Source organism: Vanessa cardui, chromosome 9 (assembly GCF_905220365.1).
Source record: "Vanessa cardui chromosome 9, ilVanCard2.1, whole genome shotgun sequence".
In the NCBI taxonomy this organism is placed as follows: domain Eukaryota; kingdom Metazoa; phylum Arthropoda; class Insecta; order Lepidoptera; family Nymphalidae; genus Vanessa; species Vanessa cardui.
This window is the reverse complement of record NC_061131.1, coordinates 11,273,781-11,296,758: the sequence shown is the minus strand read 5'-3', so window position 1 is coordinate 11,296,758 and position 22,978 is coordinate 11,273,781. Positions and strand designations below refer to the sequence as shown.

The window sequence follows — 22,978 nt, the reverse complement described above, 5'->3', positions numbered from 1 at the left end:
TATTGTTCAAGATCTTAAATGATCTCTTAATTTAGGAATGACATATTTTTTCATTTTTATTATTTTATATGGCATCATTTAATTTCCTCGTTTTTAACTTTAAGAAAATAAAGACAGACATATTTTTCTCTTATTAATTAAGAATACTGATATCTAGCTTAGCATATGGATTTATTTTGTTTCACTTAGATTCGTAAGAAAGACCATAGAATATAGAGCTAATATATGATGAATTGGAAAATGAAAACGATGATAATGAAATAACTAACAACATTAATACGTCAGTTTTTTCAATAACACCAAAAGAAAACAACATACCTTATTTTGAATTAATTCTACTAGACTTTATTTACATACAGATATTGAATATCGAGTTAACATGCGCGCTAAAGATTTCATTCGAAACATGGTTAGTAGATTAATGTAAAAAGTTGTTCGTAAAAACATTAAAGTAAAATGTAGCAAATAAGAGATAGAAATATTTTTTGAAGTCCAAGAAAATTATTTTATATTATGCCTATTTTATTAATCCATATTAAATCTTAAAATGTATATTATGTATTGTGTTTATTCAAAGAAATGTGTAAAAGACATACATATTTATTTTCATTTCCTACGAAGTACAGGCCTAGTGTACGCTTGTACTCAAAAGAGCTGGCAACATTAACATGTAGACTTGACAAGACAAGCAAGAAACAATTTTGAAGTTTGACAAATAGACAGCCTCGGTCGGGGCGGGGCTTCATTTGTATCAAATTAAAAACAGTTTTCTAACGTATAATGTTGTCGTTAAATATATAAAACATTGTATTACTTTACTAAGAGCTTTTTTGAGATCAAGTGTAATCGTATTTATTGATGAATCACATATAAAAAGTTCAAAAAAGGATCAGGGAAAGGCATTAGTGTGATGAGTTCATAACAATACAGTATACGAAATGCGGAAACAAAACATGAGGGGGATCTTGATTCTTACATTTGTGTTTAGTAGTGTGTACAGTCAAGGATTGGAGCAATCTATTCCAAATAATCCAAATTATCCGCAGTATCAAAAAGATACTAATCAGAATGGATCATTATATCGTTCCAATCAGCAAATTCCTTATGGTAGTTTTCCGGTGAATGGAAATGAGTATGGCCACACAGCACAAAGTTCGTTCTACCAAGATAGTTTTAATTCCGAGGTATATGGCGAAGGAGAAAACAATGTTGATCCTCAGAATACAGCTAACTATTATGCAGGCTTAGATTATGAAGAGCGTTATCGATGCCCTCCGCATTGGATTCGGTATAGAGAATCTTGTTATAGATTTACAAAATCTCCTGATCGACCGCGAAATGAAGCTCGCAAAATTTGCCAAGCATTTGAAGCAGACTTGGCCTCGATAAGCAGTCCTGAAGAGCATGGATTCATCATAACTACATTGATGCGCATAGATCCCCAAAAAGGTTCTTGGTATGTTGGTGCTCATCAACAGACTCCAGGTTATTGGGCTAATGAGGGTGATGGTTCACAATTGACTGGTCTGGAAAATGCTTTCATTGATGATAGAACTTTAACTTACACTAGCTATAATTTGTTACCTCGTGATTATTTAATTTACAAATTTTCCAATGAAGATGGTCGTTGGGGTTTAGCACCTGTTGAAGGCATTCAATACCATCACTTCATTTGTGAGGGTCAAACTCAGCGACTCCATTATCTAATTGAAGAGGAGAGATCATTTACTTATGGTTTAGATACATTTGATCCAGAGAGAATACCAAAGGGGCCCTATTTTACAAAGGAGCCAGTAGACACTATATATGACCCATTAAAAAATCATTATGTACAGCTGACTTGCATTGCTGGTGGCTATCCAGCACCAACTTATAAATGGTTCAGAGAGGATTATCAAGTGGACAGCCCTGTTTTTACAGAAATTAACCCACTTTCTGACCCGAGAATTGTTTTAAGTGGAGGAACACTTATGATTTACAACCCTGATGCAGATAAGGACAATGCTAAATTTCACTGCACGGCAACAAACAAATTTGGTGTCATACGGTCAGAGTCAGTGAGACTTTCCTTTGGTTTTATAAGGGAGTTCAATCAGAAAAGGCCAGTTGAGAGCGGTAAACAGTACTGGGGAAAAGTAATGTACTGTGATCCACCTTCTTATTACCCATCAGTAAATTTCTTATGGGCACGTAATTATTTCCCTAATCTTGTAGAAGAAGACCGGCGTGTATTTGTATCTTATGATGGTGGTTTATATTTCTCAGCTTTGGAGAATATAGATAGAGGAAATTACAGCTGTAATGTTATGAGTAAAGTATCCGATGCTGGTCGAAATGGTCCATTCTTTCCTTTGTTAGTGTATCCCAATTCAGATTACCAACAACTGAAGTTTCCGAACAATTTTCCAAAAGTTTTCCCAGAGGCCCCAATAGTTGGACAGGAAGTAAGACTAGAATGTATATCATTTGGTTATCCTGTTCCGTCTTATAATTGGACCAGAACAGGTGGAAGAATACCCAGAAAAGCCCATTTAAGTAACTTTGACAGAGTTCTAACAATACCTAATGTTGGTGTTGAAGATGAAGGTGAGTACAAGTGTGATGTGCGTAATGACAGAGCTCATATATCTAATAATGTCTTCCTAAAAGTACAAGCTGAACCCAATTTTACCATCCCATTAACAAATAAACATGTTGACAACAAAGGAGATTTGCATTGGAATTGTGAAGCTTTTGGTATACCTGACGTCAATTACACCTGGTGGAAAAATGGACAAAAACTTTCGATGGATACCTTAGAGACTGAAGACAGAGATAGATATGTTATACAAGATAATGTATTAATAATCAAGTTTTTAGACCCAACAAGAGATCCTGGTATGTTCCAATGTGAAGCTAAAAACCAATTAAAGGCGAAATATTCAACAGGACAGTTGCGTGTACTTTCACTTAAACCATCATTTAAGAAACGGCCATTGGAGTCAGAGACCTATGGGTCTGAGGGTGGAAATGTAACTCTCCGGTGCAATCCAGAGGCGGCACCGAAACCCACGTTTACATGGAAAAAAGATAACATTGTTATTGGAGCTGGCGGTAAAAGGTTTATCACTGAAAACGGAAATCTTATTATAAGGCAATTGTCAAGAGATGATGAAGGGGTTTACACTTGTGTTGCTAAGAATCAATATGGCTCTGACGAGAGTCGAGGACGTCTTATTGTTTTGCGTGCTCCACGCTTTACAGAACGATTACCGACGCGTATTACCAAACAAGTCGGTCAAGTTATTTTTTTGCATTGTAACGCCGAAATCGACTCTCTCTTGGACACCGCGTATCTTTGGAATCATAATGGTTTACGAATGAAAGAGGCAGCTGATCTTTACGCCGATAAGCGAATAAAGATTGATGGCGGAGAGCTAACTATTTTCGATGTTAGGCTGTCAGATGTAGGTGAATATGAGTGTATAGTCAAATCAGCTATTGGTCGAATTTCTACACGCACGCAGTTACGGATAGAAGGGCCACCTGGCTCACCGGGTGGTTTACAAGTTATTAACATTCAACGTTCTTCAGTTACCCTGGAATGGACCGACAGCAATCCTAATGGCCGTCCTATCACTAACTACGTCGTAACTGGTCGCACGCAGTGGAATACAACATGGTATATCGTAAGTGATAGTGTTTCCAATGTAATGGAAATTGGCAGATACAATGGACGGAAACGTGCTACGATAACTACAACTCTGATGCCATGGTCTGTTTATGAGTTTAGAGTACAAGCTGTGAACAGTTTGGGTATAGGAGAACCATCATCGCCCAGTCCTCAATTCTCTACTCAACCTGATAAACCTTATCAAGCTCCATTTAATGTAGGAGGTGGTGGCGGAAAAATTGGTGATCTTACTATCAAATGGAGTCCAATGCCTCTATCACTTCAAAATGGCCCTGGCATTCATTATAAAATATTTTGGCGCCGAAATAATTCAGAAGTTGAATTCCAGTCACTTTTACTTAAAGAATACGGTAACATTGGAATGCACGTTGTACATATTCCATTGGATTACTTTTTTACCGCATATAATGTAAAGGTTCAGGCCTTTAATGATATCGGTGCGGGTCCAGAAAGTGAAGTAGTTACAATTTATTCGGCCGAAGATATGCCACAAGTTGCCCCACAGCAGGTTTACTCAAGATCGTTCAACTCTACTTCTCTTAACGTCACATGGAATCCTATTGATCAGTCTCGTGATAGATTACGCGGTAAATTGATTGGCCACCGTCTTAAGTATTGGAAACAAGTTAACAAGGAAGAGGAATGCATATACTTCCTATCTAGGACCACTCGTAATTGGGCTCTCATAGTTGGACTGCAGCCGGATACCTACTATTTTGTTAAGGTATAAACATTTTACTATAGATAAAATATATTTTTATTCATGTTTTAAGACAAGGTATTTTTAAATATACTTTAAAGTCCATTAAAAAATATATTATCATCTGTTATTTTTTAAAGCTAACTTCATGGAATTGTACGAAGGCTTTGTAAAAGATTAATTTTGTTTAAATGAACTAACACTAGGGTGGAAGTTTGTTTTGTAAGTAATTGCAAGTAAATGACTGTTTAAATAGATGTATTTGGTTTAAGAAATTTAAATTTTCCAGTGTCTAAAGTCATGATGTTTAATGTTTTTAGGTAATGGCATTTAATTCAGCTGGCGAAGGTCCAGAGAGTGAACGGTATTTAGAACGTACATTCCGCAAGGCTCCACAAAAGCCACCTGCCTCAGTCAACGTGTGGGCCGTCAACCCCAGCACTGTTCGCGTTGTTTGGAGATACGTACAGCCTACAGACGAGGAGGAACCGCTCATTGGTTACAAGGTAAGTGATTTTTGTATTTTTATATAAACAGACAAGCATATGGGTCACCTAAGGCTAAGTGGTCATCAACGCCCACTGCTATTTACAACATAGGATGCTGTTTACAATTCCTTACATCTCCAAATACACTACTAACTGCCAAGATGTTATTTACCTTGTGTCTGTGGTTATACTGGCTCACTCACCCTTCGAACCATAACAACAGAAATACCTAGTATTGTTTGAGAGGTAGAATATCTGATAAGGAAATTTTTGTTGTAAATTGTTTAATATCCATATATTTTATTTTACTTCTTTCAGGTGAGAGTATGGGAAATCGACCAGGATATGAGTACTGCAAATGACACCTTAATACCAGTGGAACATAAACTGGAAGCTTATGTTACAAATTTGACACCAGGAAAGTCATATAATTTAAGAGTATTAGCTTACTCAAACGGAGGTGATGGCAGAATGTCCTCTCCACCTATAACCTTCCAGATGGGGGACTATCACAGTGACGCTTATGGATACTACGTAAGAAGCTCTGCTCACAGATCACAAATCTTAAGAGAATCTCATATTTTCATCACTTTTATATTATATTGTTTATTCTGTAGGATTCTCTATAATTAAAGTTTAGATGTAGTTTTAGGTGATAAGCATTTTTATACAATTCAATTTTTGTAACGAGGTTTTAATATTGACTATTCTGTTGCTATATATTTTTTAATGATTTAATTCAGTCCATTGAATTATGTTGTGATATTTATCCGGCCATTTTGTTAACACATGTATTATTTTTTAGTTTGATATTTACTTTACAATTATTTTAATATTTATTTTTTTCGATAGTATATTCAACAATATTTATATACGACTGTAAAATATTTTTTTAAATCGCTGACAATAAGTAACATAACAATGATATCTATATAATGGAATCTCAATATTTTAATGGCAATATTTTTTTAAACACGCTAATCATATCATGTACGAAAATGTTTAGGTTTAAGAAATTTGTTTATAATATATTTTTTATGAATTTGCTTTTGGAAATAAATTGTCAATCCGAGCCATTTTTTTATAGATAAGATAGTTCTGACAGGCATTTTATTACAGTGGGTACGAATAAAATGTCCTGTAAATGTTTAAATGTTGATCAAAATGAACGAAACATCTCTTCATAGAGTCAATTCTTGCATTCTAAACATTTAATGGTATACGAATCATACCTTATGCACTGGTAATTTTCGCCAAACAGCCTTTTTATTCCAGTTAAGCTGACTCTATTGTAAGAAATATTTGATAAGATTAAAAATTAAACGATGTTTTTTTAATGGCCCTCAACGACCGTAAGTAACGAGTTTACGGGAAATTTTACTTTTTAATCGCGCCTTACCGTTCATTACAACATTAAATGTATCTTTATTGTGAAGTAAGTTCGTCGATAACATGATCACGTCTCGGGATTAATATGATATTGACTGCAATAGAATCAGCGCTCATGTTAATAATGGCAAATGGAGAATGGAAACGTGTATCATCACTTACTATCATGTGATCCGTTTAAAAAAAAAACAAGATAAGGCAGCTTTAAGGGTCCACATTTCGATGGACCGGAGGAAGACATAACATCACAGTCTTAATTAACAAATAGATGAGTATTTGTTTACCGTAACCGTTGTAAAATACGCATTTTTCGTTAATTATCATGTTCTTTATTTAAAAAACAAACTTCACTGCTATAAAAAAAACTGTAAAATATATAATAAATTATTCCACTACTGAATTATGCGATTAATGTGCCTGAAGTTAGTTTCGAAGAGGAATCATAATGCCTTAATAATGTAATGTGAAATGTTAATATTTTGTAAAAAAATATCTGTTCAATAAAATATCCACTAGATTTATTTTTATTGAGTGTTTTATTTTAATTACCTAGTTATAGGTTCATGTAATCAACTTCTACCATTTCTTCTCTGTAGTAAAGTACGATACAAACTATCGACGATATTAATTATTTTAAAATATGATCTAAATTGTGTGTTGTAAATTTATAAGGCTTTAGACTCTCCCTCTTACCCGTTCTGAAGAAGGCAACGGGGTTTTTGTAGGTAAGATAAAAAAAATTCCATAATAACAATAACTTGGCTTACCCCATGGGGGCTTGCATTAATTTTTCTCTTACGTTAATCTCTTGATGACCGACGACATCTGAGTATTTATTAGCATCAATAAGATTTTTCTATATTAGGATGTTCCTTCGGAAAACAGTGGTATGGTAATACATTTTTGAAAATAAGTACTGATATACCCGTATATTATGAGTTTTTTGGAATAATTCCAGACCTTTCTTTTAAAGCCCTCTGTCTAATCAAATTCAGTAAGATATAGACAGGCTAACAGTTTCGCGTGAATTTCAACAACGGTCGACAATATTTACACGAAGTTTTGTTATTTATAACACGTTATAGCGTATTATTTTTGGAAAAAAAAACTGTAAAAACTTTTCTCTAAAAAAAAACTGCAAAAGCTTTCATCTCCATTCATAAGTTCAGTTGTTTGCATAGCTTAGCTAATACAGAACTTTCATTATTCCTCAAGGTAGGTGGCTTATCGATTAATTACCAATTTCAGTTTTTTATTTCTTTTATTTATATTACACATTACTTAAATCTTTTTACATTTTATTTTACGTTTTAAACATTTAGCGTCTACATTATCTAACATATCGATATCATTTACATTCTTCCTTTTCAACAACATCTCTTCCTCACTGCTTTGTACTTGTTTTAAAGGAAGAAGTCCAACCGCAAATGGTATATTTTCATCCAGAGTTGAAGTATTGGTATTTTGGTAATCGTAACTTTTATTCTCTTTGTCTGTCAAGTGATCTTCATTCATGGAGTCCCATTTTTCGGCGTCAAGATTTACAGAATCGGTTAAATCAACCACTGATTTTGAAATATTAGATTCTGGTGGAATCATATTAGTAGAATTATTAAGGTCATTTTTTTCACCAATGTCATTCATTTTAATAAAGTCCCATTGTAAAGTGTTATCAGACGAAGCGACGTCATCCTTTACGGAATTGATATCTTTTGAAAGATCGGGTATATCGGAATCCAACGTGCTATTATTAATATTATCTGAAACATCGCTTTCCCTGTGAGTTACATTGCTATCACAGTTACCCATGTTTATTCTATTTTCAATATTCATCAGATCTTTCATTATTTCATCTTGTTCTTGAACTCTGTCATCTGTATCGTGGTAACTATCTTGATTTTCATTGTGTTTTGGAGTAGACAGTAGACAATCCAGAGCATCTTCTTTAAAGTCACTTGTATGAGGCAGTTGTAAACTAAAATCATAACAACCGTCGTTTCTTTTTAGGTCATCAGTATTCAGAGAGCTATACTGCTGGTTCGTGTTGTCACCTAAATGGGTTTTTGTATCTAGTAGAGACATATTAAAACTTGTGTCAAAAGAAGTACTTGCTGGACAATATTGATCAAGTACTCGAGGATCATTCAGAGGTTGGTCATCATAGTATTTTTTAACGTCCTCACTCATAGATTTTGTGAAAAACTGCATGTCACTGTCTATACATGAAAAATCATTATTATTATCTCTATCCATAGACGTATGTTCGCCTCGAAGGGAATGATCTAATTCTATAAAATTTTGCTGTCCTTCAAATGATTCTAAATTATCAGGTAAGATTTCGTTTAAACTGTTTATTGTATCCTCGTGAATATTACTATTTTTATTAAATACATTATTCGAAGGGAAGTTCTTGGACCCTATCAGCATTTCGCCCCGCTCTATAGATTTTGAGAGTTCATCAATACTTTTGATCTCGCTTGGATCGGCTACTTTTTCGATAATATTGGGCTGTTCGATAACTTCGTATTGTATTTCACTGCTCTGGACCATGTCCAGTAGAACTTGCTCGTTAACGTTTATGTATGACCCGTCTCCAGATTCAAATAAAATTGGCAAGTCTGTAGGCAATCCAGCGCTTTTTAATGCATTTACGTATTGTGACATGGCAGTGTTTATGCCGATGTTTGAAGTTTCATTCGCTGAACTGGTCGTCGCAGCAGAGTAGTTTGATGTTATTGTTTCGTGTCCGAGTGAGTCTTTGGAAAATGGGTCCGCAGGATCGAGTGAGTTGGACGTTTGATCCATGTATATGATATCATTATCCATGTTGAGATAGCTGGAGGACGCAGTGTCATTGTTGCAAATGCTGTTAACGGCTTGTGATAGCGATACCCTGTCCATATAATCCTGTAGATATCAAAGCAAAATTTTAATAGTCTTATATCGTAAGAATTGAATAACTTTTATTTACTCTATTATGCAATTAATACGGCTTAATGTAAAAGTAATGAAACTTTGATGGAATTGTAGATATGTACTTAATACAATCACCTGCATATGTTTCGTCTGTAAATTCTTTAAATGGTGTATAGCTTTACGAGAGTCCTGCTCGCGACGCATCAGGGCTCTTTCGGCAGCTCGCCCTAAGACTCCGCCACCCTCCCAACCGCTGGGCCGCTGTGATAATATAGGTATTTAGTTTATTATTTCATTTTAAATTTAATACAGTTAATTTATTTAAAAAATATGCAGGTAATAAATGCAAATTTAATATGTTTATTTTTTTATGTTTTTCTTTGTTAGTTATAACCTGCTAACTGTCCTTCGATCACTGTGGCCATGATCAATAGCCAACTAGGCAGAAAATATATGTGCTCAAATATATGTTCAGTCAGTCTGAACTTTCGTAATTGGTATTATGGGACGGTCATTCCACATGATCGTACTCTATAATCAGAGCCGGATTTAAAGGTCTGGAGGCCCCCGGGCTACAAAGCAGTGGGGGCCCTAGACAAACAGAATTGTGAACAACCTAATAATTATATTATCATGAATTAATTACTTTTTTATTTCAATCAGTAAGCTATGATTTATTTACTTGTATCAGTAACTTTCAAAATATTAAATAATAACATTATTATAATTTGACTATATCTGGGTATTTGTAAACTTGCTGAAAACTGTGGCCCCCACTAATGTGGAGGCCCCAGGGCAGTTGCCCCGGTTGCCCTCCCCTAAATACGGCCCTGTCTATAATAATTATTGCAACTGTTTCCGACTAAGTGTTTCTGGACAAAAAAGCATATCGTATGTGAATAAATTAATTTGAAATAACCTTGGCTCATAGGTTATTTCATATCGGCCAATATGCTACCCATTATCGAAACGATTTTAATTGCAGAGTAACTTATTGTTTCAAATTACCTGTCTTAAGGCAAAACTATTGACAGCGTTGCTAAATGCGCTACTTGAATATTAAAAGTTTTAAGTATATTGGTTTAGCAATTTTATTAAAAAAACATGCCTTTAATAATATGGTTCGTATAGGATTGTAACTTAGAATTCTTACCTTAAAACTAGGCCTCCCACGACGCGGTCGGATAGCTCGCGAGGGGTCCGAATAATCAACGTTGGAGTTTGCGCTGCCGTCAATATCAAAAGGTATACGCATCACCATATCCTGTTACATTCAATTATTTAAAAACTTAAAGTGTTTAGTTTAAATTATTAATTATTGACTATAATAATAAATGCGAACTTAATTCGGACTGTCTGTTACTTCATCGCTATATAACCATTAAATAAATATTTATGTAACATACGACAAGTATTTGTAACCTTGTTTGTTCGATTAAGGCTTTCTCCGGTTTGATTGCTGTTCGTTGAAGCCAATTGAGAAAGGGGTGTCTTGGTCTCCGTGTTGTCCTTCAAGAAATATTTATATTTACATAATAATGAATTATATTTCTTAGAAAGGTAAGGTAAAGTGAGTTTGTTTAAACGGACAACTTCGAAATAATTTTATGCATTTAGTTAAAACCGCCGCCAAATAACAGTACTAAGTATTGTTGTGTTCCGGTTTTAAGGGTGAGTGAGCCAGTGTAACTACAGGCACAAGGGACATAACATCTTAGTTCGAAAGGTTGGTGGCACATTGACGATGTAAGGAATAGTTAATATTTCTTACAGCTTCATTGTCTATGGGTGATGGTGACCACTTTAAATCAGGTGGCCTATACGCTCGTCCGCCAACCTATACCAAAAAAAAAAAAACGTTTGTCAGGACTATAATATTACATTAATAAAAAATAGTAAAATTGTTTGCGTCTCAATATCTATTTATTAGTCTTGCCAGACGACAATCTACATCTATTCAATCACGAATGTGCAGTTTGCTGGGTACACGATAAATTAATATTTAATATATTGAAGAGAGTTTTTCTGTATAAAGACTAAAACATACTTTTCTTTTAAATTTAACTCAGTGTATGTACAACGTGAAAACTATCAAAAATATTCTTGTTGCAATTGGCATATGGCATTATGTTTCGCATTTATACCGAATATGACGAAAAGCTTCCAAGACAGCTTTAATTGCAGCTCACTTAATTGTGGGTATGAATTTCATCTCTTTTCTATTACGTTTATTTTAATTAGGGAAATCTCAGACCGAATTGTACGCAGCTTGGAGTCTTGCTTACCTGCGAGTGCATATCAATAAGCGACTGAGGTGGACGGTTGATCACGACTGGCGGTGTGAACACGGGCAGTTCACCTTAAATGGAACTCTGATAAGGTTAACTGACAGAAGCAGATGATGTAATAGACCGATGGATATGAAAAAAATACAGAAGAATTGATAACCTCCTTTTTGAAGTCGGTTGAAAAGTATTTTTTGTCCTTATTTCGAGAAATGTTTCTTTTAATTAATAAAACGGTGATACGTACTAAATCATTTATCAAAATGCTTTATCAGATGTCGGGCGAAGTGAAAATCGTGCAGCTTGAAGTTTACTTATTGTTTGTATATTTGTAGCCGTATAGAGCTTTAGCTTATTAACTGATTTTGACAAAATGTTGCTTACAACACTAACAATTGAAAACTATTGTCTAGCTTTTATATGGAAAAATGCTTGTGCTCCATTTTTAAAGATCGAAGCCGACCTGATCACTGACCGCAGTACAAGACTGATCGACGTAGCATGACTAGCATAATTCATCTATTTGCGTTAATAGTATTTGTAGTGACTTACTATGATTGTTGATACCCAGTCCTTCCTTTGTCACTTTTGATAATCCTTTTATTTTAAGGAACTGAGCTGCAGCCACGAGCTCGTCCAGGTTCTCCTCTAAGCACTGAGTCTTCCCGCAATACATGAACTCAACTAAACATTTGAGTACACTAAACCTCATTTTTAAAATAATCAATGGTTCTCCAGTTTGTTTTTGTAAAACTTCCTAAAATTTTTAGAATGACGCATCAGTGATCATTTTAATATAAAAAAAATTGATAACTGCCACTTTTGCTTATTTAATATTATATTTGAATTTATAATAATAATAAAAGATTATTCGAAGTGTAATCTTTTAAAGAATAATTAATTTATTTAGGTCTATTAATGTCAGAACATTGAAAGTTATACCTTGAAAGTTTTAACCAATTATTTAATTTTAACATTAAGTCTTCATTTATAACTTATTTATGTAATATAGCCAATAATATTTTATACTTTTACTTACTTGGAAATAAGCACTACTAGCAGCAAGTACTGCTTTATGAACACGCAAAGTGTGCGAACTACACATTAGTGTCATATCCACCAATGATTGCATTTGTAAGAGCTTTCCAAATCGTGACATAAGATGCTCTGAATAATCTTCATAATGTAAACTATATCGTATAGGAGCCATTTAAATACTAATAACGTTCCCTTATAACATATACATGCAAAATCAAAGTGCAAAATTAGAATAATTATATCTTTTACAAAATGTGACAACTATTTACAAGTTTTAATGGACGAAACAATTGAAATATCGGAAAAAATAAAATTGGAATGACTTTTAAAAATGTTTCTTAATATTTACGGCCAGCTTAATAATTTGAAATATGTACATTACGAGGTAATTGATTAATAGATTTTAATTATGTAGTTACTAATAAAATTAACAAAAAATATGTTGGATTCTTTTATTTAAAAAATACAGAAAAAATAGTAAATGTTAGAAAATGAATTTATTACAAATTTGTATTTGTTCGGAATAATTGAATTTAAATGTTTTATTTTTTTTAAGATCAAATTATAAACTTATACTATCACAGACTAATTAAGTACGGGATACAATAAAGGAATACTATTTATTTTCTTCTTGAACATTTCTTTGATCAAGACACAAAACAAAATTAGTCCTAGACGATCATAGGATTTATTTCTGGAATGTAAGTAGGAATGAATTTATTTGTTCATAAGGCACTTGGAACAAATACTGAGATCATGGCCATCTAGAAATCTGCCGCAAGATAATGCAGGTTATGTATTTAACATTAAATGAAGGTTTTGGAAACTGCTATACATACATTTATAACTATATTACAAGAAATCTATTTCGAATAAATTCACATTTTAATGATCTACAAAACCATTATATAGTTCCATTGAATCTAACCATATTTATATTTTAGTACATTTAACACATTTCATAGACACTTTTAGGAAATTATAATATATAGTAAAAACATGTACTTCATTGTAGCTGCATTTTGTCTGTAATTGGAATTCACTCATTTGTAATAAACAAAATTATCTTCCCGAGTTTGCTTATTATACATACAAATTATAATTATCTTGTCTTATTACTTAATGTTGATTAAATATCGTTACACTAATTATTTCGTCTTTGCTCTTGCATTCAAATTATTATAATGTATTTTTGTTTGGATAAGGCAGAAAATTTTAATTAACAGTTTTCAATAAGAATGTAGAAATAATTGATTCGATTAAAAATGTGAGATGATATTGGTGAAAATAATTCATTCAAAATCTTATTTTTCATATGTTTTTATCATAATATAATAAATTATGTAATAAGTCGACAATCTGCAGAATTATTCTCACATGATCCACATTTGTTACAAAACAAATTTAAAATACAAATTTGTAACATTTCCGATACTTCCAGTATCGTCTTATTGTTTTCTATACAATACAATGCCTAGTTTTAATGTTACCCTTACCTCTCAACTACGAAGCTCATAGACGCTGCCAGCCGCAAAGCCTTCGCGACCTTATACCACTCAAACGTAACGGAACACTTTCTGATATCTGAGATAGAATATTATATCATTCCCTAGCATTTACTTCGAACAATTTAAATCGAATTTTCATAGATATTGTACTTCAAAAATTTACATAATGTTTTAACAGTCTGTTTTAAATTTAAATGTTATTATATCATATTAAAAACATTAATAGTTAAAATAATGTTGGCACTAATTACGATGAAAAGCCTATAAATTCTAATCGTATAAAATCATACGTTTATACAAAAACCAGGCGGAAAAGAACAATGAAACCGCTTTGTACCTAAACGATAATAACAACAAGGAATTTACACATTTATTAATAATTAGATCTCTACGTATTGTTATATTGTCATTATAATACGCAGACACAAAACTTATTTCCATCCCAGATATTACAGAAAAAAATTGAATAACAGCTGTTGAGTTCGATCACTTGGAGAGATAATATTGGTAGTGGAATCGAATATTTATAGAAAAATATGATTATGTCAAAAAAGTTTATTTAATTCTCTTATATTTATCGTGACATAATTTCTTAGTTTTAATCAAAACAGAATTCTATCGATTAAGAAACGAAAAATATATTTAAAAATATATTTTGTTATTTAATAATGTTATTATTGTTCAAAATAGTTTATTGTATTATATCAATTTAAAATAAGAATCGCTGGTATGACTTCATTTAATATTTAATTTTATGAATCTTTAGAATACTGTTTTGTTAAAAAGTATTTTGAGACGAACTTCATAATAATATGTTATTAATTTGGAGGATTATTAGTGCAGAGTACTTTTTATAGACATTTATTAATTTTAACAGATTGACATATTAATTGACAGCTATTAGAAAAAAAATTAACATTGTACTAAGCACATAAAATAATAAAATTATTATTATCGTTTGTCGCAATTTCATCGATAAAAGCTTATTTTAAATAATAATGGACATTTTTATTGCGTAAAAGAATACATATTTCACGTAATAAAATAAATATATATAATATTTATGAACACTTTACATAAGTATGAGTAAATTTGTACAATAGGTACATAGTATGTAGAAAAAATAGAGATTCATTTATAGAGATCGTTCAGTGAAACTAAACCATTGCCAGCAAAATTATAATAATTAACTTATAGCTAAACCATGTATTTAGTATAAAAGATTTTTTGTTTACCCTTTTCAATTCTAACAGGAAATTAATACATCATACTATATAAATCAGTAAAGTGACTTAATTTTTTACATTAACTTTAGTAACACATAATAATAAGCCCGCTCAATGTTAATAGATACTCGATACTCTGTATATGAAGACTTAATTCGTAGTATGTATGTCGACAAATAAAACTGGTGTTTCTCCGTGACGTTCCATCGACAGAACTGAGCAATGGCCTGTTTCAGTGGCGCATTTTATTCCTAATAATAGAAGCACATTACAATATTTACATCGGCCGCCAGTAGACCTGCGAATATCTCATAATATACACATCGATTAATCATAACTCGCCAGCGAAAGCGACTGACCCGAGAGACCCGACCGAGAGCCGACTAGTTGTCGATAATTTTCAGAAAATCTTCCGGTGAGATGTGAACGCCCTCGGCGGCGGCCGCGTCCGCGGAGCTGGGCGCGCTGTCCTTGAGCTCGCCGAACGTGTAGGTGGCGCGCTGGCGGGCCCGCGCGCGCGCCGGCGCCGCCCAGCAGAAGGCCTGGCGCGGCTCGGCGCCCGCCGACATCGGCATGGCCAGCTGCAGCCGCGACCGGCTCAGCTCGTTGTCGCTCAGCTGCCGCTTCAGTCTGTCCTTCCCCACCACCAGTTGGAAGCCCCTTGAATTATTGTCGATAGGCTGCGATTTCTCGAGCTCGACGTCGCCGAGTTGCCTCAGCGACTTCGACGACGACGGCGCGCTCGTGAGACTCGAGCGCGCGGGTTTGTCGATTAAGCTGTTCTGACGCGACGATTTACTCGAGATCTTGGCGACTCCCTCGCGACTGCTCCCCGACGAGCTGCTCGTATTGGTTCGACAGGTATTCGCGGTGCCCGAGTTGTCTCTCCTGAGAGTTTCTATTATGTTGTAGAAGTGCTCAGATTCGTTGGTACTGTTGTTCCTAGACCGGTTTATGTTATTCGTGCTATGTCTCTGTGGACGAATTTGAGCTCTAGGCAGATGTCCGTAGCTGCTCTGCCGCGAGATACCGCCTGTGGTTTGCCTTCGTGGCATACTACAACTCTTCGGCACGAAGGAGTCTTGCGTGGCTAGGACGTTCTCGTAGACGTGAGTGTTGTCGAAGTCCTCATGAGATATAAGATTCTGTCGACTCTCTGTCGTTTCGCGTTTCTGACCGACAGAGTTACTCTTTTTGTGACCGGTACGAACTTTTAAATCTGGTATTTTTTTCCCTAACTTACAGTCACTAGCGCTCCGAGGCAGGAGATTTTCGTAACCGTGACTACCACTTTCTTGATTTGCCTGTTCAGTTTTAGGTAAACTATTATTGTCAATATTACTTACAGACTGAGAATGCTTGGGTGTCTTAGAACTATGTTTCGCACCATCCACTGGGCAAGTCAGTTGAGGCAAGACGTCGAGCTGTTTTCTATCTACGTCGGGCTTAGAAGATTTGTCGAGCACCACCTTTGTTTTGTCACTCTTACAAATTTTAACACTGAACCTAAAGGGAGGTTTAAAAACAACCTGTAACCTGGTTTTTTCACCAGAGAGCAGATTGGATGCGCTTTTGGACGGTCTAGTTTTCCTGGTACCCTTCGGTGCCGGTCTGTGTGTTCTCTCCGTGAGACCTAGAGGTATGGACTTAGATTTAGGGATGACAGTAGGCTGGGGGGAACTGAGAAGCCACTTCTGTACTTTCGTTAAAGCTTCCGTGTCCTTGGGCGGCGTAGACGCGGAATGCTTTTGCAAGGAACTATAATCGATTGTCTCTTTTTTAACTTTCACCTTACGTTTCTTAACTTTGTTTTTATGTTTTGATAATATTACATGTTTTGGAGATTTGCCCTCAGTGTTTGTCACGACTGCTGTGCTTTCCTTCGCCACTTTATGTGGTTCATCCAACTTCGGTTGACTGACTGGCTTCTGAAAATAAAAAAATGAATACAATTGTATTTGCCAAAAGAAAACGTTATTTTTCATTTGAATAAGAAGTGAGTAATGTTATCTTACCCTCTTTTTCAAATTATGTGAAGGAGACGCTTTATCGCCTTGCTTTGTGTCCTTCTTATTTCGATAAGCACGTGTTCTGAGAGCGACTTTCTTCTTCAGAGGTAGTTTGGATCTGAAAAACACGTAAAATTATGAAACAGAATGTCAGTTTACTCTTTTTATTATCAAATCTTTTTATAAAACATAACGTATTTTGACATTTTCAGCTACTTTAATATTGAAAGTAGTTTTACCTGACAGCAGTGTGGACGATAAGACCCTGATCAGCGGCATCTGGCAGGCGGACGGTTTCAGTGGTCGATGAGTGAATGATTGTGACTGATTTAATTTTCTTTGCATGGCGGCCGAAGAAACGGGTGCTAGCCACCTGAAATTACAACAACAAATCGTGTGAGGGAACTGTTATTTTGTGAAAAATTGTCTACTTACTTTTTACTCTGTGACAAGTTAGAAAGGACAACAAACTTAGCATGAATTATTTGTAATAATGAATTAATGTTTGTATAATATCTATAACATGTAAATGAAGAAAAAAATATAGCTACTATCATCTATATATATAGACAGATCGATAAAGTTTACCACACACGAGCACACAAAAACTATCCTAATCTGTAAGGTTTTCCGAGCACATTTACAAAATACCACAAATGATAAAACTATGATTTTAACAGTTTTAGTACAAACGAAGTTAAACAAATTCGATATTCGGTATGAATCAAACCAGGCATGTTACAGGTAAACTTATCTAGTGATGATAACAAAAAAAAAGTATATATGCTTCCTAGCGGCGTAGTATTGCATTTTAAAAAATGATTTATTTTTTGGTAATTATATTGTACCTGTTATTATTTTTTAAGGTCTTTATCTTGAGTTTTATTTTATGAGATTGTTTCATATGTTTATCGTTAAAACTGTTCTAGCAAACAATTTGTATCACATATACATATACCTTCTAAACTAAATAGGGGGAACTAAATATATGTATTTTAATTTTTATCGTTGATATCTATTGCGGCGTCAAGGACTCTGCAGGATCGCTGAAGGAAAGATAAATTAAAACCAAAATAAATAATACACGACATAAAATTATATACAACAAATAATACGTCTTTAAATATTGATATTAACACTATTTATCTAACATAAGTCTTTACATTATTACATTTTACTTTTACTGTTATAAATTAAACACATTGAATCTAGTTGCCTCAAAGGTTTTTTGTGTATTTTAAATATTGGAGTTGAGAATAAAACCATTTGGTGACTCACCAGCAGAGCGATGACGGCGAGCAAGATGAGCAGCACCGCGTACCAGTGGCGCAGCACCCAGCGCTTGAAGCCGGCGATGCTCTCGTCCGACAGCAGCAGCTTGCGGAGCGTGGCCAGCGGGCCCGACGGGTCCACCTCGCGGCAGCGCTGGAACACGTCGCAGTACCTGGACACGGGATATGGATTACTTTGTGTATTCAATAGTGTTGTCCTGCAGAGGCGACGTTCTTTAAATTTTGCTATTTTATTTCTTTCGTTTGTTTTTGAATTTAAATGAAACTCGTGTCGAATTCACACATCGGGTTTATGTACAAATTTTTAATAGAAGATTATAGAACAAAACATAAAAAGGAAAATTCTTGTTTTTCTTCAGTTAGCAAATTAGAAAAATCTTGATTGTTCTCTACTATAATATTCGTGTATGTATTACATGTATAAAAATACATATTTGATAAAAATTGCATTACTTTAAAAATATTCGTAAATACTTTTCGTAATAATAAGATTTGATAAAGGTAACAATACAAAAAAAACGAAAAACAAAAATTAACTCATTCTATTTAGAAATATCTATTTTTTTTGTAATTTAATAAATAAAACCTTTTATAGAGCATGCATAGATGTTTCAGCATTTTTAATTGTTCGTTGATCATCTTTTTCCAAATGGACGTACTTACCCATTATAGTCGTTACATGGCGTGCCGGGCTTGGCATACATGTCGGGCACGTCGAAGGGCGCGGTGTTCCAGTGGAACGAGGACACGCAGGCGCCGCCCGGCTTGCGGCAGCACAGCTCGCACGCCGAGCGCGGGTCGTCCTTGCGCGGCGCGCACTGGCACGACTCCAGGCCATACGCCAGGCAGATCGACCCCGTGCACTCCTGCAACCGACAAACGTTACTCTACCGTCTCATACATACAATATAGAAGCATTACACTAACTTATTGATGGAAAATAGAAAACCCTGAAATGAGAAGAATCGGCGAAAGAAACTCAGCGGATCTTTTTTTTGTCTATTTTATTATATACACAATTGAATATGAAAATAAATAGCCAGGAGGCGATCGTTTCATTCCCAAGGTGTGGTATCGATCATAAACTCACAAACTATATATCTTTTTGCACAAAAGCATTCATTAACAATTTCTTTTAAATTTGGCAACAGAGGCAATTTGAACGCATTCTGGGATCCTGTTGTAGAATCGTATACATTGTCCCATAAAGGAGTTACTGACTCTACGCAGTTAACAGGAGTAACATGTTTGTGTTTGTTCCTCGTATTAATGCTATGAGTATGACATTATATGACGTGAAACAAGTCACCGAAGTGCGGACTCACCCCCATGAAGCAGACGAGCTCCTTGTCGCAGCGCGTGCGGTTGGGCTTGTGGCGGCTGGCGGGGCAGGCGGCGCGCTTGCCGTCGCAGTGCGCGGCGTCGCGGCAGCCGTTGTCGGAGCGGCACTTGTCGCCGAACTTGAGCGTGCACGACGCCGTGCAGCACGGGCCCTGCGCGACCACGAGTATTGTGAACAACGGCTGTTCTATGAGTTCAATAGTTAGAACATGCGAGTTCTGACCGACAATTAACAGCACTGTAATCATTTTAATTTTGCCACCAGTGATATGTATTATGGATTTTTTTCTACACAATTTTATTAGTTATCGTTGAGTACTTAGTAGTCATAATGATTTGGTCGATAAACAGATTGTAGTTAAAGACTGTATATTATAACTAACTGTACTAATTAATATCTTTCAAACTGAAACTTTTTAGACGTCAATCTATTGTATATAAACGAGTCGAGATGGCCCAGTGGTAAGAACGCGTGCATCTTAACCGATGATTGCGGGTTCAAACCCAGGCAGGCACCGCTGATTCATCTCGTGCTCAGCGGTAAAGGAAAACATCGTGAGGAAACCTGCATGTGACAAATTTCATAGAAATTCTGCCACATGTGTATTCCACCAACCCGCATTGAAACAGCGTGGTGGAATATGTTCCAAACCCTCTCCTTAATGGAAGAGCAGGCATTATCTCAGCAGTGGGAAATTTACAGGCTGTTACTTTACTTTACTTTTTTTTACTATTGTTGCCAATAATTGAAGATATCCTTGAAGATAGATTACTTAGTCTGAATCTTTGACTAATAAGTTAAAAAAAAATGTATTAAATTATATTTTTGATACAGAATAGTTTGACATTTGTTATTAGCCGATAAGCCAGGTTTAATAGGAAAGCATTCGTCGTTTCTGCCGACCGTACCTGGCTGGGACTGCACACGCTGTGCTCGGTGAGCGTGCAGGGCTTGTAGTGCGGGCGCACGGCCTGCGGGCGGCAGCACACGTCCGTGCACTCGGACGCCCAGCCGCAGTCGCACTCCTCGCCCTCCTCCACCACGCCGTTGCCGCAGATCGCCGGCTGAGGTTCTGTTACGAAGAACGGCGAATTGCTTATTAAAACATCGAAATGTAACATTTTAAAAATAACCCATTCAAAAGAAAGTGTTTGGTTTTAATCTATTTGCTCTGTGAACGATTACAGCGCCAACTAGCGTCCACAACTTTGTGGTCTCTGTCACATTGACATTTAGGCCGTATGTTGGTGAAAACATATCGAAATGAAAAAATAACAAATATTTTCGACTAATAAATTGTTGTGATACCTCGATTTGGGTGGAAAAAAGGTGTTGAAATTATTTCGGTCATTCAAATCAAATGAGGTAAGTCCAAAAAGTGCGTTTAATTTTGAGTGTGTCAGGGTTTGTTTACGTCAGTTATAGTTGCAGTTTTACAGTAAGCGACAGTTCTGAAGAAATTCAAATAATATGTGTGTGGGTTCTGTACCAATATTTTGAAATTTGGTGGAATGTAATAAGTGATACAGTAAAGTTTAAGGATCATACCGGTGAAGCACCCTTTCGGCGATCGCGCCTTGTTGTTCAGGACGGGGTCGATGGCGCGCAGGGAGCAAGGTGAGAACTTGTTGTTGTTCTTGCGATCGCCGCTCGTCGCTCGTGCGAACATTATGTAATTACCGTCTTCGCCGAACGGTGTGCACATTTCTGGGTCATGCTGAAACATACGAAATATTTCCACAGACCATTACACGACTGCTCATTTGCAAGTTGGGCTAAAATTAGTTATAAAAGTTGAATTATCATTGCATAGTATAAAATAAGTCCTTTACCGCTGCCTATCTCTATAAATGCTTACATCTTTAAAACTACACAACGGATTTGATGCGGTTTTTTTAGATAGATAGAGTTATTCGAAAGGAAGTTATTTGTGTGTAATACATGGACAATACAGTAAAGAAACACTGATAATTATAGAAGTTTCAATTGTGATGTAGTAAATAAACAAATTGTGGAGTATATTTCGTATATATATATCAGTATTAGACTTGTGCTAAGCCGGATCGGGTCGCTAGTTAAAACATATAATATCTTAATATACATCTTAAAAATAATTTATGGTTTAATTTAAATTTTGTATTGTCACCAACGAGTCCAACATTTTAAAGCTCAATTTTTTTACCATTCTTATGCAACTGGCATAAGAATGGTTTACGAAATTTGAGCGAATGATATGGGGGGCGCTTATATTGTTTTGTTAATGCTTATAAATGATATACCGGAGATCCGAAGTTGTGTCCGATCTCGTGCGCGAGCGTGACGTGCGACACGGCGGGCGGGACGTGCTTGCCGTAGTTTAGCAGCGTGACGATGCCGGTGTTCAGCGATTTCATGCTGCCGCGGTAGTGCTGTTTATAAATTCATAAAAAACAAATGTTAGTTGTTTCATAAGCTTGATATCCATGATTTTGATATTTTTTTGGACAACAATTCATTTACCAATAGTTTTTATATTCATTGTGTGTATTTCCGGTTCATTGTGTATAATTAAACTTACAATAAAATTTAAGAAAGTTGCTCGCATCAAAAAAATAACCAATATAATATCAATAATGTAAATTCAGAAGATGTAAAAATTACTTACGCCATTCTTCTCACAGACACCTCCGGCGTTCTTTAAGTCACCAGTCCACGCCAGGCCTAACGTGCCCATTTCGAAGTCACGATACGTAAACATGTACGCTAGGCAGAAAGCATCGTAGTCTTCCTCTGAAAAAAAAAAACAAAACAAATTTGAAATTTTATTAAAATAACTTATAATTTATTTTAATAAATAATTCTATTTTCAAATATTATTTGACTTTATTGTTTCAACATTACCAAAATAAAAGTTGTAAGTTATGTTATTAGCACTATCAAAGCTATAATTCTATCGAAATTACCTGAAAAAAGTTCTAAATATTTTTCTACGCCATAGTTGTTAGGAAATCTGTAGGCTGGATCTTTCAGTGCGTCTAGCGTGTGAACCTTAATTCTTTTAATCATGAATGTGATGTTATCAGGTTTTCCATCTTGATTAAAATCTGAAAGGAAACGAAGTTCAATTATTTGG

The 22,978-nt window shown here is 35.2% G+C and overlaps 3 protein-coding genes across 4 annotated transcripts in view; 1 reads left to right on the top strand and 2 right to left on the bottom strand.

Moving 5' to 3' along the window:
* Positions 1–695: 695 nt before the first annotated feature.
* On the top strand, positions 696–6,777 carry LOC124532221 (contactin). Its single transcript, XM_047106992.1, has 3 exons — positions 696–4,397; positions 4,694–4,879; positions 5,180–6,777. The coding sequence occupies exons 1-3, from the start codon at positions 939–941 to the stop codon at positions 5,492–5,494; spliced, it is 3,960 nt and encodes a 1,319-aa protein (XP_046962948.1). The 5' UTR covers positions 696–938; the 3' UTR covers positions 5,495–6,777.
* A 766-nt stretch (positions 6,778–7,543) lies between these two features.
* LOC124532222 lies at positions 7,544–12,739 on the bottom strand (the record flags this gene model as incomplete). Its single annotated transcript, XM_047106993.1, has 7 exons — positions 12,491–12,739; positions 12,004–12,208; positions 11,452–11,525; positions 10,589–10,675; positions 10,320–10,430; positions 9,302–9,427; positions 7,544–9,157 (listed from the first exon to the last, which is right to left on the bottom strand). Coding segments are annotated over exons 1-7 (2,388 nt in total), but the record flags the coding sequence as incomplete, so codon positions are not given.
* Positions 12,740–12,946: 207 nt separating this feature from the next.
* The window catches only part of LOC124532620, a 199,618-nt gene continuing 189,586 nt past the window's right edge, over positions 12,947–22,978 (bottom strand). The window contains exons 5-15 of one of the 2 annotated variants that reach the window (XM_047107607.1): positions 22,809–22,949; positions 22,511–22,635; positions 22,146–22,274; positions 21,415–21,583; positions 20,775–20,938; positions 19,850–20,017; positions 19,188–19,390; positions 18,511–18,676; positions 17,472–17,605; positions 17,239–17,350; positions 12,947–17,151 (exon numbers count right to left, since the gene is read on the bottom strand). In XM_047107607.1, the coding sequence (XP_046963563.1) occupies positions 15,607–17,151; positions 17,239–17,350; positions 17,472–17,605; positions 18,511–18,676; positions 19,188–19,390; positions 19,850–20,017; positions 20,775–20,938; positions 21,415–21,583; positions 22,146–22,274; positions 22,511–22,635; positions 22,809–22,949 (3,056 nt within the window). In that variant the 3' untranslated portion in view covers positions 12,947–15,606. Of the gene's footprint in view, positions 17,152–17,238; positions 17,351–17,471; positions 17,606–18,510; positions 18,677–19,187; positions 19,391–19,849; positions 20,018–20,774; positions 20,939–21,414; positions 21,584–22,145; positions 22,275–22,510; positions 22,645–22,808; positions 22,950–22,978 lie in introns of both variants that reach the window. The other variant, XM_047107608.1, reaches the window with a different exon arrangement.

Coding starts and splice junctions, on each gene's coding strand:
- LOC124532221 (XM_047106992.1), top strand. CDS start 939: ATGCGGAAACAAAACATGAGGGGGATCTTGATTCTTACATTTGTGTTT. Junction 4,398..4,693: donor ATACCTACTATTTTGTTAAG/GTATAAACATTT, acceptor TAATGTTTTTAG/GTAATGGCATTTAATTCAGC. Junction 4,880..5,179: donor AACCGCTCATTGGTTACAAG/GTAAGTGATTTT, acceptor TACTTCTTTCAG/GTGAGAGTATGGGAAATCGA.